This window comes from Mus caroli, chromosome X (genome assembly GCF_900094665.2).
Source record: "Mus caroli chromosome X, CAROLI_EIJ_v1.1, whole genome shotgun sequence".
NCBI classification, from domain to species: domain Eukaryota; kingdom Metazoa; phylum Chordata; class Mammalia; order Rodentia; family Muridae; genus Mus; species Mus caroli.
The window spans coordinates 54,496,737-54,509,621 of NC_034589.1; the positions used below are offsets into that span (position 1 = coordinate 54,496,737).

General features: G+C 37.2%; 1 protein-coding gene across 6 annotated transcripts in view; it reads right to left on the reverse strand.

Moving 5' to 3' along the window:
- Positions 1–707: 707 nt before the first annotated feature.
- The window catches only part of Fgf13 (fibroblast growth factor 13), a 518,718-nt gene continuing 506,540 nt past the window's right edge, over positions 708–12,885 (reverse strand). For all 6 annotated transcript variants that reach the window (XM_029473293.1, XM_029473296.1, XM_029473292.1 and 3 more), the window contains 2 exons: positions 5,865–6,063; positions 708–2,171 (listed from right to left, as the gene is read on the reverse strand). In XM_029473293.1, coding sequence (XP_029329153.1) covers positions 2,035–2,171; positions 5,865–6,063 — 336 coding nt within the window. In that variant the 3' untranslated portion in view covers positions 708–2,034. The remainder of the gene's footprint in view (positions 2,172–5,864; positions 6,064–12,885) is intronic.

The window sequence follows — 12,885 nt, forward strand, 5'->3', positions numbered from 1 at the left end:
AGATGGCCTAGTCGGCCATCACTGGAAAGAGAGGCCCATTGGACATGCAAACTTTATATGCCCCAGTACAGGGGAACGCCAGGGCCAAAAAAAGTGGGAATGGGTGGGTAATGGAAGTGGGGGGGGGAGGATATGGGGGACTTCTGGGATAGCATTGGAAATGTAATTGAGGAAAATATGTAATAAAAAATATTAAAAAAAAAAAAACCTGTGCCATGGTAAGTATGTTATGTTTGCTTTGAAACATGGCCTTTTGTTTGGTTTGCTCCATTCTTGCCATGTTGAGTACTCCAAAGCCTTCATTGTCACACATAAACAGCTCTGGGGAGCTAGATAAAAGGCACCCCCAGGAAAGAATGCTTATATTTTCATTACACTCTCTGAGATGGAAAAGGACTTAGCTATTTAGTCTTGTGCTTTTTTCTTCTACAGAGGAATGAAATGAGCCAAAGGCTGGGGGGTGACACTAAATGCAGAACATATGACTAGCTCAAAGATCCTCACACAGTTTGATTGCTCAATGACAAGGAGGACACTTGAGGACCAATGTGAAAGTTGAAGGCTGAGAGACACAGTTGAGTGTTCATGTGAACAGACACTGGAGCTTGCCTGAAGTCAGTGGCCTTATACATGAACTTTAGTATTAAGTCCAGTTTCTAATATAGTTGATGGCACATAATGGATAATAAACACGCATTGAAGTTTTCTTTTTCTTTGAATGAATATAAAGAGTTTATTCGGTGCGCATTTGGGTATACAACAACAAATATTAAACAACTTTTTTTTTTTAACTTTTTGTGCACAGGGCAGAAAACTGCCTGTACATGCTATGTTCACTTTTGGAACACAGGTTTTAACAATTATTAATGCACAAAATCTTACATATCATGCAACTCTATGCCAAGATTCCAACTTTCTTCCATGCAACAGATATGAAGATCTAAATGGAAACCTAGCTAAGTCTTAAACACTTTTCCAGTAGCAGGTATAATATATGTTGTTTGGGGGGAACCATTCTTAACATTGCCTTGTTCACAATGTTCACGTGCCAAATCCAATGACAGGAGGACTTGTACATATACAGGTGAGACACTTCTTATTTGAACAACACGAAAGACAATGCCACTGTTCCACAGTTCCTGTCTTTACACAAGAAGCCACAATAGATACACGTGATACACGAATGGAATTAAGAGAAATCTACACTTGAGGATAATCTTGTTTCAACTTATCTTACTGACTGGGATTGACGATACAACTCAATTTCTACGCACAAAGTACAGCACAAGAACTTGACCTGAATGCTACAGTTCTAATTGACAACAAAAAAGGGGAGAGAGAGAGAGAGAGAGAGAGAGAGAGAGAGAGAGAGAGAGGAAAGGAGAGGGTGAGAGAGAGGAAAACCCATAAGAACACGGTTACCTTGAACCTCAGATGCCAATTCAGATTCAACCCTGCCTTTGGTTAATATGGATTAAGTGACAGAGTTAATAGAACCATTAATTTTCAGAAATCATAAAGTTGCACTATATGAAAGTAAAGAGTACATTTGAATCAAGCAGAGATAGAAAACATGAAGCCAAGAAAACAGCACAGTTCACAGAATTTGTTTGCCCCTACAAAACATTTAAGCAGTTAACTTTGTTTTGTTGTTTTGTTTTGTTAAGAATAGCTGTGGTCTTTTAAATTTTCTTAATTGGGAAGCAAATTGACCAGCATTTCTGCTGTTAAATATTTTTGCTGTTTTATTTATCCCCAAAGTACAGGTGAGATCATGAGAAAATTTGGCAGTCCTTCTTCCAGGTTTAGTTCATTGATAATGCTTGGCATTCTTTTGCACAAGCTCAGTCTAAATTATGGGGCTTTAATATGGGTGATAACAAGGTATAACGGCAGATAGAATAGGGAAGTCTGCCTGTGTGTTTGGTAAACCTCACTGATAAGTTTGAACTTTTGGATGAAGGACTGCTAGAAGAATTCAACAGCACCTGAAGGTAAGGTTCTGTTATAGAGCCCTCGTTTCGCCCTCACTGGCTACGTTGATTCGTTGTGGCTCATGGATTTGCCTCCATTCAGTACACCAGAGACGCTTCTGCTCTTGGTCGGGGTCCCACTTCCAGATCGGGAGAACTCCGTGAGATCGTGCAGAGATGGCTCCTTGTACATGGCCACTGAAAAGCACAGAGATGGTGGAAAATGGCTTTAAAAGAACACACTGATGTATTGTAGTATTCAAAATTTCTACAACAGATCTTAGGTATTCTCACTTTAAAACTTCTAAGGGCAGGAAGCAAAGTTCATGGTAGCTATGCCACCTTAGCCATTCCACAGTGAATACATTTTTATAATAGTATCTTAAACACAATAAGCAATTTTTATTTATCAAAAGATTTCCTTTTAATAACTGAAAAGAAACAAAGACAAAACAGATCAAAATATTTTTTTTTCTTACTAAGACAAACAAATAAGTACTTGGCAGGGTGCATTAGACTAGATTCAGTGAATTTTAGTCCTCATTTAGTCCCATGTAAAGGATTTTAATGCCTAACTTCTATCACAGTGTTATATGCAAGGATTAATGAAAACACATTTAATAAAGCTCTCAGAAGTTTAAATATAATCTATAACATACTATGAAAGCTTAATATCAATATTTTACACACTTTAAAACATTGATTTCCATCATATTTTAAAATAAAACTCTAAGAGTAAAAGTATTCGCATGATTCCAGTACAATAAGTGGTAACAATTATTACTGTTGGGCTATAAATCACAGCACTTGCATATACTCATATGCTTGCAGAATAAATGATGCTAAATATTAATCTCACCATGTACATCACAATTTGTCCTTGTAAAAATGCTATATCTATATAATATAAAAACTCTTTTTTTTTTTAAAAAAAAAATTGAGATAAGGTCTGACTGTAGCCTAGGCTGCTCTTGCATTACTAGGTAGCCCAAACTGGCCTCTAAGGCCTCTCTTATGCTAGATACTAAGTGCTGGGATAACAGGCATGGGCCATCAACACAGTGGATATTCTTATATTGAACTGAAAATCATGAGGCACATGTAAGTATGTAACATTTCAAGATCATTTGGTTAACAGTGGGGCATAGTGAGAAATGTCTAGAATTCTGGCATTTGGGGGGCTGAGGGGAGATGACCAAGATTTTGAAACCAGCTGTGACCAGAATGCTACATAGTTGAGAATCTATCACAAACAACCAAACCAAACACACACAATCCAACCATCTGGTTAGTGAACAATGAAGCTGGAGTTTGAATCAGGTATTCTGGCTCAAAAAAATGAGCTGTAAAACACAGTGTGACACTTATTTTAACCCGTGTGCACATGTGGGTAAGGGGATGGGTAGTTGTTCAAGGCTCTACTGTCATCTCCTATTTGGTTTGCATGCTCTCTTTCTTGTCTATGTCTCCCCTCCCTCTAATATTACCATCTCCCAGTTTTATTTTAATAGTTATTCTGGCTGTTTAATGTCCACCTGAAACAAACTAGTATGATTTGGGAAAAGGGAACCTCAATTAAGAAAATGCCCCTACAAGATTTTACTGTAGGCATGTTTATGGTAGCATTTTCTTGATTGATGTGGGAGGGCCCGGCTCACTGTGTGTAGGGTGTCAGCACTGAGTTGCTCTGTTCCTGGGTATTATAAGAAAGCAGGCTGAGCTAGCCAGTAAGTGGCAGAGTTCCTCCCTGGCCTGTGCTTTAATTCTTGCCTCTATGTTCTTGCCCTGACTTCCTTTGTTGATAAACTGTGATGTGAAAATGTAAGCAAAATGAAACCTTTCCTCCCCAACTTGTTTGTGGTAATGGTGTTTTATCACAGCGAAAGTAGTCTTGACTAAAACAGAAATTAGTACCAGGTCATTGGATATTTCTGTGACAGACCTGATCATGTTTTAGGGAGGACTGTGGAAGAACTTTGGAACATTGGGCTGGAAAAGCCACTGAGTGTTCAGAGCTTAGTGAGATGCTATGGAAACAAAAAATAATAAAGGCCTGAAATCAATGCACATGATGGAGACCTGGCTTATGAATTTTCTGAGTGACGTTTTTAGAGTGCCTTGAAAACTCTATAGGGTCATTTGATATTTTGAATTAAGATCCATTGAAGTTTAACTTTTGCTTTGTTGGGATGGCTGATATGTGTCAACTGGGACTAAAGAATCAGATGTAATTAAGAAGATAGTAGCATCACTGAGGCAAGATCTTCTGGGAAGGGTTTCCTTAGGGTCAACACCCTGAGCTATGGTCCAAGAGTGGCCAAAGTGGTACCTTTTGCTGGCAGCCAAAATTGCGGTGTCTTTCCCAGGTGTTAGTAGTTTTAAATGCATGGAAGATCCATAAACAGCAGCTAAGGCTTTGAACTATGAGAGGCAAGGTGAATTTATAGCCTCAGTGGATGTTGAATGTCCAAGACTCAAGGGGCCATTGAGAGACACTGGACTGGTAGCATGTGTGGGGTAAGAGTCCCTAAAGAGAGGAGCCCAAGAGAGGCTACTGGTAAGGGCACTGTGCTGGTGGAGTACAGATCTCCACATTTTGGAGATGACAGTGCCATTGATGCCCACCAAGGAGAGCAGCAGCTGTAGAGCAGGGCTGGATTGAGCCTAGAAGATAAGCTATGTGTGCTGTGAGTGATAGAAAGGCTGGAGAAGGGCTGCTTCCAAGGCACTTCTGCCACAAATCTCAAACACTGAACTTTTCCCATTCTTGAATATCTCTTTTCATTTGATTGAATTGTGAATATCCTATGGTTATTCCTTGTTATAGTAAGAAAATATGTAATTTGTTTTTTGAAACATTTTGTTGAAAAGACTTTGGAATATTACAGAGACTTTAGATATTTCAGAGAAACTTTGAACTTGAAAGAGATGTTGGATGTTGTAAAGAGACTGAACTTTTAAAATGTTTGAAGTTTTAAAGACCATGGAACTATTTAAAGTTGGAAGACTTTATACTATGATACTAATATCAACATGACATCTTGGGGACAAAGGAAAAAGGAAAGGTTCTAGAAGAATAGTGATGTGTTTATATATCAAGATGATAGGAGTCAATTGTGGTGGCTAGTTTTATGTCAATTAGACAAAAGGCAGAATCATTTCAGAAGAAAGGACCTCAGGTAAGAAAATGTCGCCACCAAACTGGATGTAGAAAAGCCTGGGGGGCATTTCCTTGATTGATGATTAATATGGGAGGGTCCAGCATACTATGGGCAGTACCACCCATGGCTGATGGTTCTGGGTCATATAAGAAAGCAGGCTGGGCAAGGAGTAAGAAGTACTTGTCCATGGCCTCTACATCAGCTTCTGATTTGTAGCATTTCTGTCCTGAATCCTTTAGATGATGGGTTGTGGTGTGGTAGTGTACAATAAAATAATTTCCTTCCCAAGTTGTCCTAGGTTATGGTGTTTTATCACAGAAGTAGAAACCATAAAACAATGGTTCTCTTTCTTTTTAATCTATTAATTTGAAACTAACAAACGAACAAACATAAACTATGAATGAAAGTTCTTAGGACTATATTGACCAAGGAGTAGTCCTATAAAGGTTATATTCTAACCTCCATGGTTAACCTCTATAACTATTTTGGTATACTTTAGGGTTTTCACTATGGGATAAATTAAAATAAAAGTAGATACTACTCTCAGTGACTGAATGTTTGTATGATTTTTACAGTTTGGTCTTGATGGTTTTTAGTACTGTGAAATGCTTGAAAATTTAAGGATATATGCTTTAATGTGGAAGAATTACATTTTACATTCAAAAGCATGAGAATAAATTATTTAAATTAGTATTTTCTTGTAGTAGAATCCATCAACTTTCAAATTTACCTTTCAGTGGTTTGGGCAGAAAATGTGCTGCAGGCTTGTTCTTCTTCACATGGTTGCCTTTCATGATCTCTCCTTCTTTGTTCAGACCTAGATACCACCCGCGGCCGGATTGCTGCTGACGGTAGATCATTGATGAGTATGTCACGTAATAATTTTCAAACACTGATTCTTTGAATTTGCACTCAGGTGTGAAATGTTCCTGCAATAAAAGTAAATAAACAATGAAAGTCAATACTTATATGGGTGTGAATTTCAAGTAGAATAATTAGAATATGCCTTTCTGGAGGTTAGAATATAACTAGGTTATATTCTAGTATAACTATATACTAGGTTAAAGCTTGTATGAAGAGTATTCTATTTGAATAGGATAAATTATTATCATTGGAAATCAAAGGCAATTCATGTGATATTTTAAGAGAAAATTCTGCTGATTAGTGATTGGCTTTCTTTTCATTAAGTAATGGGAAGATTTAGGCAGGACTCATCAGTGTATGCTGCTGGACTAACTCAAGAGTAAAAAGATTGGAAAGATGAGTATAAAGCAATCATACGGATCTTTGATTTTGTCAATAATAAAAGAAAATGAACATTTAGTTTTGTATTTACTTCTTATATTACTATTGTGTGTGTATGCTTGCCCGTGTGTGTGTGTGTGTGTGTGTGTGTGTTAGATGTGTATGTGCATGGCTCATATGTGGAAGTCAGAAAACATCCATGTGGAGGTGTTTTCTCCTTTCACTTTTATTTAGGTTCCAGTGATTGAATTTAAGTCTCTAGGCTTTGTATGGCATGGGTCTTTTCTTGCTGAGTCTTTTCTCTAGTCATGTGATTGCTTTTCATGGATTTTGGGGTTATCATGTATGATGGTTGCCAGTTGCCTGAGTTTCAAAGCAGTGTTACAAAGAAGGTTGCCTAGATTTCTAAAATGATTCTACAATGAAAGTTACTTTCATCATAAGGTAAAGTAAATTGATTTTTTTTCAGCTCATTGTATCTTAAACCGAAATAGAATTTACTTGTAAACTCAGTGTTTCCTTAAAGTAACATTTACAAGCAAACCAATATGATAGCAAGGAATTCACACTAATTCTACAAACAAACACAAGAGGACAGCCCATAGTACTTTGAACCCTGGAGTGTGATTTTCTTGACTTGGACTTGGCTATGTTTTCTTTAGAATGGGGCACTCAAATGAAAGTCAGCTACCCAACACAGATTGCTTCAAGGACAAAAGTCAGCCATCCTTTTAGCCTGCGTGTTTGGACACACATCAACATAGAATAAACATACATTAAAGTGGCCATTACTGAGCTAGAGAAAACAAGAAGCAGATTTAAGTCCATAAGTAATCCATGGAGTAGCAGAGCGGGCACTTGGAGTACAGATATAAAAGATGATGTTATTAGATCTTTTCCCTAATTTGTTGAGTTGAGAGGTTATCAGGAACAAGAGTTGACAATTTTGCCTAGGTTTTAAAGATCCATTGTTATGCATATTTTCTAGGCCACTGGCCTTTTTCTACACAGTATCTCTGTGGTTCTTCCTTCCTCCACTTTCATATTTAATATTATTCTCATCATACATGCCAGCTGAGCAACAACATCTGAAGTATCTAAAAGTTACTTTAGCCAAGGAGGAACACATTTCTCAGCATTTCTCTGAAAAGAAAGCATGCAGGCAATTTTATTTTCTTTTTTATTAAACACTACGACATTCAATAATATACCAGATGCCCCTTTTTGCTCTGCAGAACACATTTGGCCAGAATATCTTTGGGGGTTATGTTATTTAGTGTAGATACACAACATAGCTCTCCTAGGAGTCAAGCAAATTCAACCTACTAAAGCATAAATGTACTTCTGGGGCAACTGTCACATGGCAGAAACTTAAAAGAGTTCTATTTATGGGTTGTGAAAATTTCTCCTTGTGGGGTTTTCTCAACACAGAGAAAGCCAAAGAATGTCTACAAAGACATTTGATGAAAAAAAAAAAAACTCCACATTTTCTCTAGGGATGAGGAAAATTTCTGGAGTTCTTTGTGAATTAAATCATCACTTGGATAAAGTATTCATTCTTAGAAAGTAGGTTTTCCTTTCGTAAAAAGTCAGAAATCATTTGCAAGTAAATCTGTTTAATGATCCAGTTGATCGAGATGACACTGTTCAACCATACAAACAACACATTCCTGACTGGAGAATGAGTGGATGGGATCAATGCATATTCTAAGTCAGGTTTTGAAAAAATGCTATGCTTAACATCCTTTGTGGTAGAATGTATCCATTAATTTCATACACATTTTCAGATGGTCAATTATGTATTTGAATGATACTTAAAAATTAATAGGTAATAAATGCATCCCATTAACTTACTCTGTATCTGAAAGGGTTGGGCATATAGCTAGAGCAATATATATATGTATATATGTATATGCACACACACACACACACACACACACACACACACACACACACATATATATATATATATATATATATATATATATATATATAAATGAAGTCAGACTTAATTCTAATGGTGGCACTCAGGATATTCTCATTGACAGAAGAGATCATTTTATCTGAGTCCCAAAGGATGGAGAAAGATTTCAAAATAGAAAAAAAAAAAAAAAAGAATAGCTGAAATGCAGGTCAACAGAACTTAATATCTCTCCTACTTATCCCTCCTGATGTTTACTTTTTCTAAAATAAGTTTCTCTTCCTCATGAACTCTTAATGATTTCACCTTGCCTATAAAATATACAAATAACGACTGGATGTTTCCTTTAAAATCCTCCACCAATCAGTCATCCCCATTCTTTGTTCCTCGACCAATTAACCACACATGTCTTTCCTAATGTCATTCATTAGTTTAGTAACTACCCTTTTCTTTCTGTGTCTGATAGCTTTCCTTTCATTGCACAAGGTCTACTTGAAATATAATTTCATTTTGAATTATATGTGATTTCTCCCAATCAGACTGATTAAATCTATATTGACTCCCAGAGGCTCTATCTAGGTCACTAACAGCCCGTGACTTATACTCATGACTGTCGACTGTGAACTTGTATTTCCCAATCTATACAGTGCTATCCTTATCTCCAGCCCCAGCAATGAAAGGTCACATTGCCTAGCTTATTGAAGACCAGTTGATTATTGGATCATTGATTAGTGTGACTGCTGGATTTCAGTGATTGAGACTAAATAATGAAATTTACATGACTTATTAGACTCAGATTTCAAAACGTCTGCATGGAATTTCCTTTATACCATAGTATAAAATCAGCTATATTTATAAGGAGGTTGTCATTGCATGGACAGATCTTGCTAAGATTGCTACAGATCTTGTAGTGATTTAACAGCTCTGAAGGAAGAATAATGTGGCACCTACGATGTTCAGAGGAAGTCTTGGCAATTGTTACAACTATTGGAAAATGACAAGGAAGGACTCAATGAACTGAATACTCTGTCACATCCTGGAAATTTCTTAGTCATTCCTACTAAATTTGGACTCAAATGCTCAGCAGAGAAGAAAATGGGGCCAAAAAAAGCATGTTGAAGCAACCAAAGGAGTGTTCTGTTCTCTGTATGTGACACTGTCATTCTTATCCTATGTTTGAATGAGTAGACAGAAGAGTCTTGATTCTAATAAAATGCACAAACATTGAGCATCCCATATTACCCTGAAGAGTCCAACAAAAGGGACCAGTGTGAGGTTGCCTCTCTTTGGGACACATCAGCAATATAAATAATGGCATTTGTATTTGGCACAAGCCAAGAAAGGCCGATTTTGAGGAGATGAGGTGGGATGTACATCAAGGATCAAATTTACATTGCTTGATTGTGGATGTCTGCTCACTGATGACCTGAAAGAAGGTACCATGATGGTCTTGACCCAAAAGAGACACAGAATGAAGACAGCGGTACCTGTGCTCTGAATTTAAAATGCAGTAGATAAATATTTGCTACTAGAATAGCTGCATGAACTAATGTGTGTTGCATATTCCTTACATCGTTCCTAACAATTGCTTAATATGAGTATAAAGTAAAAGGGACTTTGGATCTTAAAACTTTTAACACATTTATTTCTCCTAAATACTGTTTACCTCTCATGCTCATACATATTTTTTCAGATAAATATTATTTTAGTTCATGAAATCTTTTGTCTCCAATATCTTCTGTGTTTATGATTTCTATTTGATTCCCTTACAAGTTCCAGATTTGCTTCCTTTTGTGAATGTTAAACTTTTTAACTATATGGAGTCTATACTAACTGGTTACTATGATCATATTTTAGCCAAGGAATGAGAAATTTGGGCAATAAGGTCTCAATATAGACTTTTAAGGCACCACAGGTCATCCTGGATTCATGCGCACATAGCCCCAAGATCTAATGGTGTGCCTGAAACACTATCCAAGAACCAAAAACTTGAGACTGGTTTAAACTGCTATTTTCTTTTAGAGTGTAAAGAAGCATCTCTGGCTTCGTTGCTACAGTCACAGTGGCAGAGCACGGGTACAGTACAGTATGCTTGACCTGCTTGAGTTGGAGCCTTGGTCAAAGGAGGCTTAGGATAGAGCAGTAGCTGCTCTAAAGTGAGGCTAGCAAGGCTTATAGCTGTACTACCAGGAACCATGGCCTAAAACAACACAGCTTAATATCTCTGTGTATATTTGTCAGGCAGGTTCTATAAGCACATTTCCAGTATTAAAGCAGACACACCAAGATTAAATACCTTTCTAATTAAAATAAGTAATTTGGCAAACAGAGTTTTCATCCCCCTACCCGCACTGTGCTCTTGAAGTGTAAGCTATTATCCCACTGCAAGGTGACAGCAGTACATTTGAGTCTGTATTTCAGCAGGATCGGAAGCTTTGAGGACTACCACACAGACTGTAAATGTCCTTTTTACACATTTAGCCCCCACATCATATTTTTAGGTAGGCTGCATAGATACTCTTGGATCTAGGGAAGCAAAATTGTCTACTGAAGTAGTTCCAACAAAAACTGGTAACATTAAACCTGGATAGCAAGAATGTCTTAACTTTTCACGTGTTTGTTACATCAAGGCCATATATTCTAGCATAGGCTATTGCTTTTCAATATATTTTGTTTAATGAACATGTGACACTTTTAAAGCAGGGAGTACAGAACACAGAAAATATAGTTTCTACATTTATGCATGGACATCAAGAGAAACATTATTTACATCCCTGAAACATGTTTTTCCCCCAGAAAGTCCTATAAACATTTTAAACAGATTTTTCTTTCTCTTCAATGTCTCCGGTGACCTCTTTTCCCCTTCTATCTGCCAGTGCACTTTCAGCAGACTAATCCTCCAATTAGGTTAGCAATTACTGTCACTACCAAGGGTCATTCATCTAATCCTGAGCCATGTTCTAATGATAATTAATTTTCTGGATTTAAAATGTGCAGGTTATTTAAGCAGGTCTGATTTGTATATGTCAATGATTCTGAAGCATACTGAACATCACGAATACAATTAAATCAGAGTTTCAGCTCTTTTATAAGTAAATGGAATTTCAAGATATAAATTATACTCATGGGCTAGCAAGGTAACTACCTATATTCCCTAGATAGGCCTCCCTTCCATCAGTGATCTCAAAATCCAGGACTAATTATTATATTCAGAGCTTTGATGTTCTCTCCCAGGGTATATTTGAGGCAAATAAACTTCATTATTACTGAGTTCAAAGCATAACAAGAAAGAAGTTGAGAAAGAGGGAATCAATGCTTTCTGTTCTGTTGCCAAACAAATACATCAAGTTATGATTAAAAAAATGCTGGACTAAGAGAAATTGAGTGCAGTTCTCATATAAAGCCTGGTTTACAGCAGATGACCTAACCATATGTGATGAAAAATATATGTAAAGTGTAATATCATATGGTGAGACCTTTGAGGCCTGTGCAAACTCAATAAAAAGGTTAATTCTGGCATAACACCTTCTTAATAAAGAGAAGGCTCTTTCATAGGATAGACAAGAATGACAGACTTGCCTACTAAGGTAAAAATAGACAGTGATGAATGAGGAAAGAAGCCAAGAGGTGAATCGTGTGTGTGTGTGTGTGTGTGTGTGTGTGTGTTTGTGTGTGTGTGTGTGTGTGTGTGTGTGTGTGTGAGAGAGAGAGAGAGAGAGAGAGAGAGAGAGAGAGAGAGGGAGACAGAGAGACAGAGACAGGGAGACAGAGAGACAGAGACAGAGAGAATATGTTCATGTGTGTTGTATATGCATGTCCGTGTGGGTGTGTGCACATGTGCTGATTGGTGAAGATTCAGGTATTTATAGTGGAAGATAGAAGTTGATGTTGGGTGTCTTCTTTAATAGTTGTCTACCTAGTTGTTTTGAAACAGGCTCCTATTGGACCTATAGTTCATCAGGTTGCTTGGTTACTGAGCTCCAGGAATCTATTCACCTCTTATCACCAAACTCCAGTGCTAGGATTAGAACTATGCACTGTGTCTACTGACTTTGCACAGGCAATGTAGATCGAAACTCAAGTTCTTACACTTATATAGTAGGCATTTTACCAAATAAGTCATCTCCTAAGCCTGATAAATCTAATTTTCAAAACTTGGAAGGGGAGAGTGGGAGGGAAGAAGACAAAAGATGGTAAAAAAGACAAAGTACTGTATCTGGGGAGATGTCCCAGCAGTGACAAGCTCTGGCTGCATTGGCAGATGACCCAGACACAGTTCCCAGCACACATATATGGTGGTTTATAGATATATGTAACTCCAGGTCTAAGAGATCCAATGTAATCTTCTGGCCTTTGTGAGCACCAAGCATACATGTGGTATGCATACATTAACACAGGAAAAACACTTATTCACACAAAGTTTACAAAAATCCTTTAAAAATAAGTTATAATGTTCTCTATGGAATCTTCTGCATTATAACTTATTTTTTAAAAGGATTTCTTTAAACTAGCAAGCATTTGCTGAAAGGATCCTGATATATCTGTCTCTTGTGAGACTAGGCCGGGGCCTAGCAAACACAGAAGT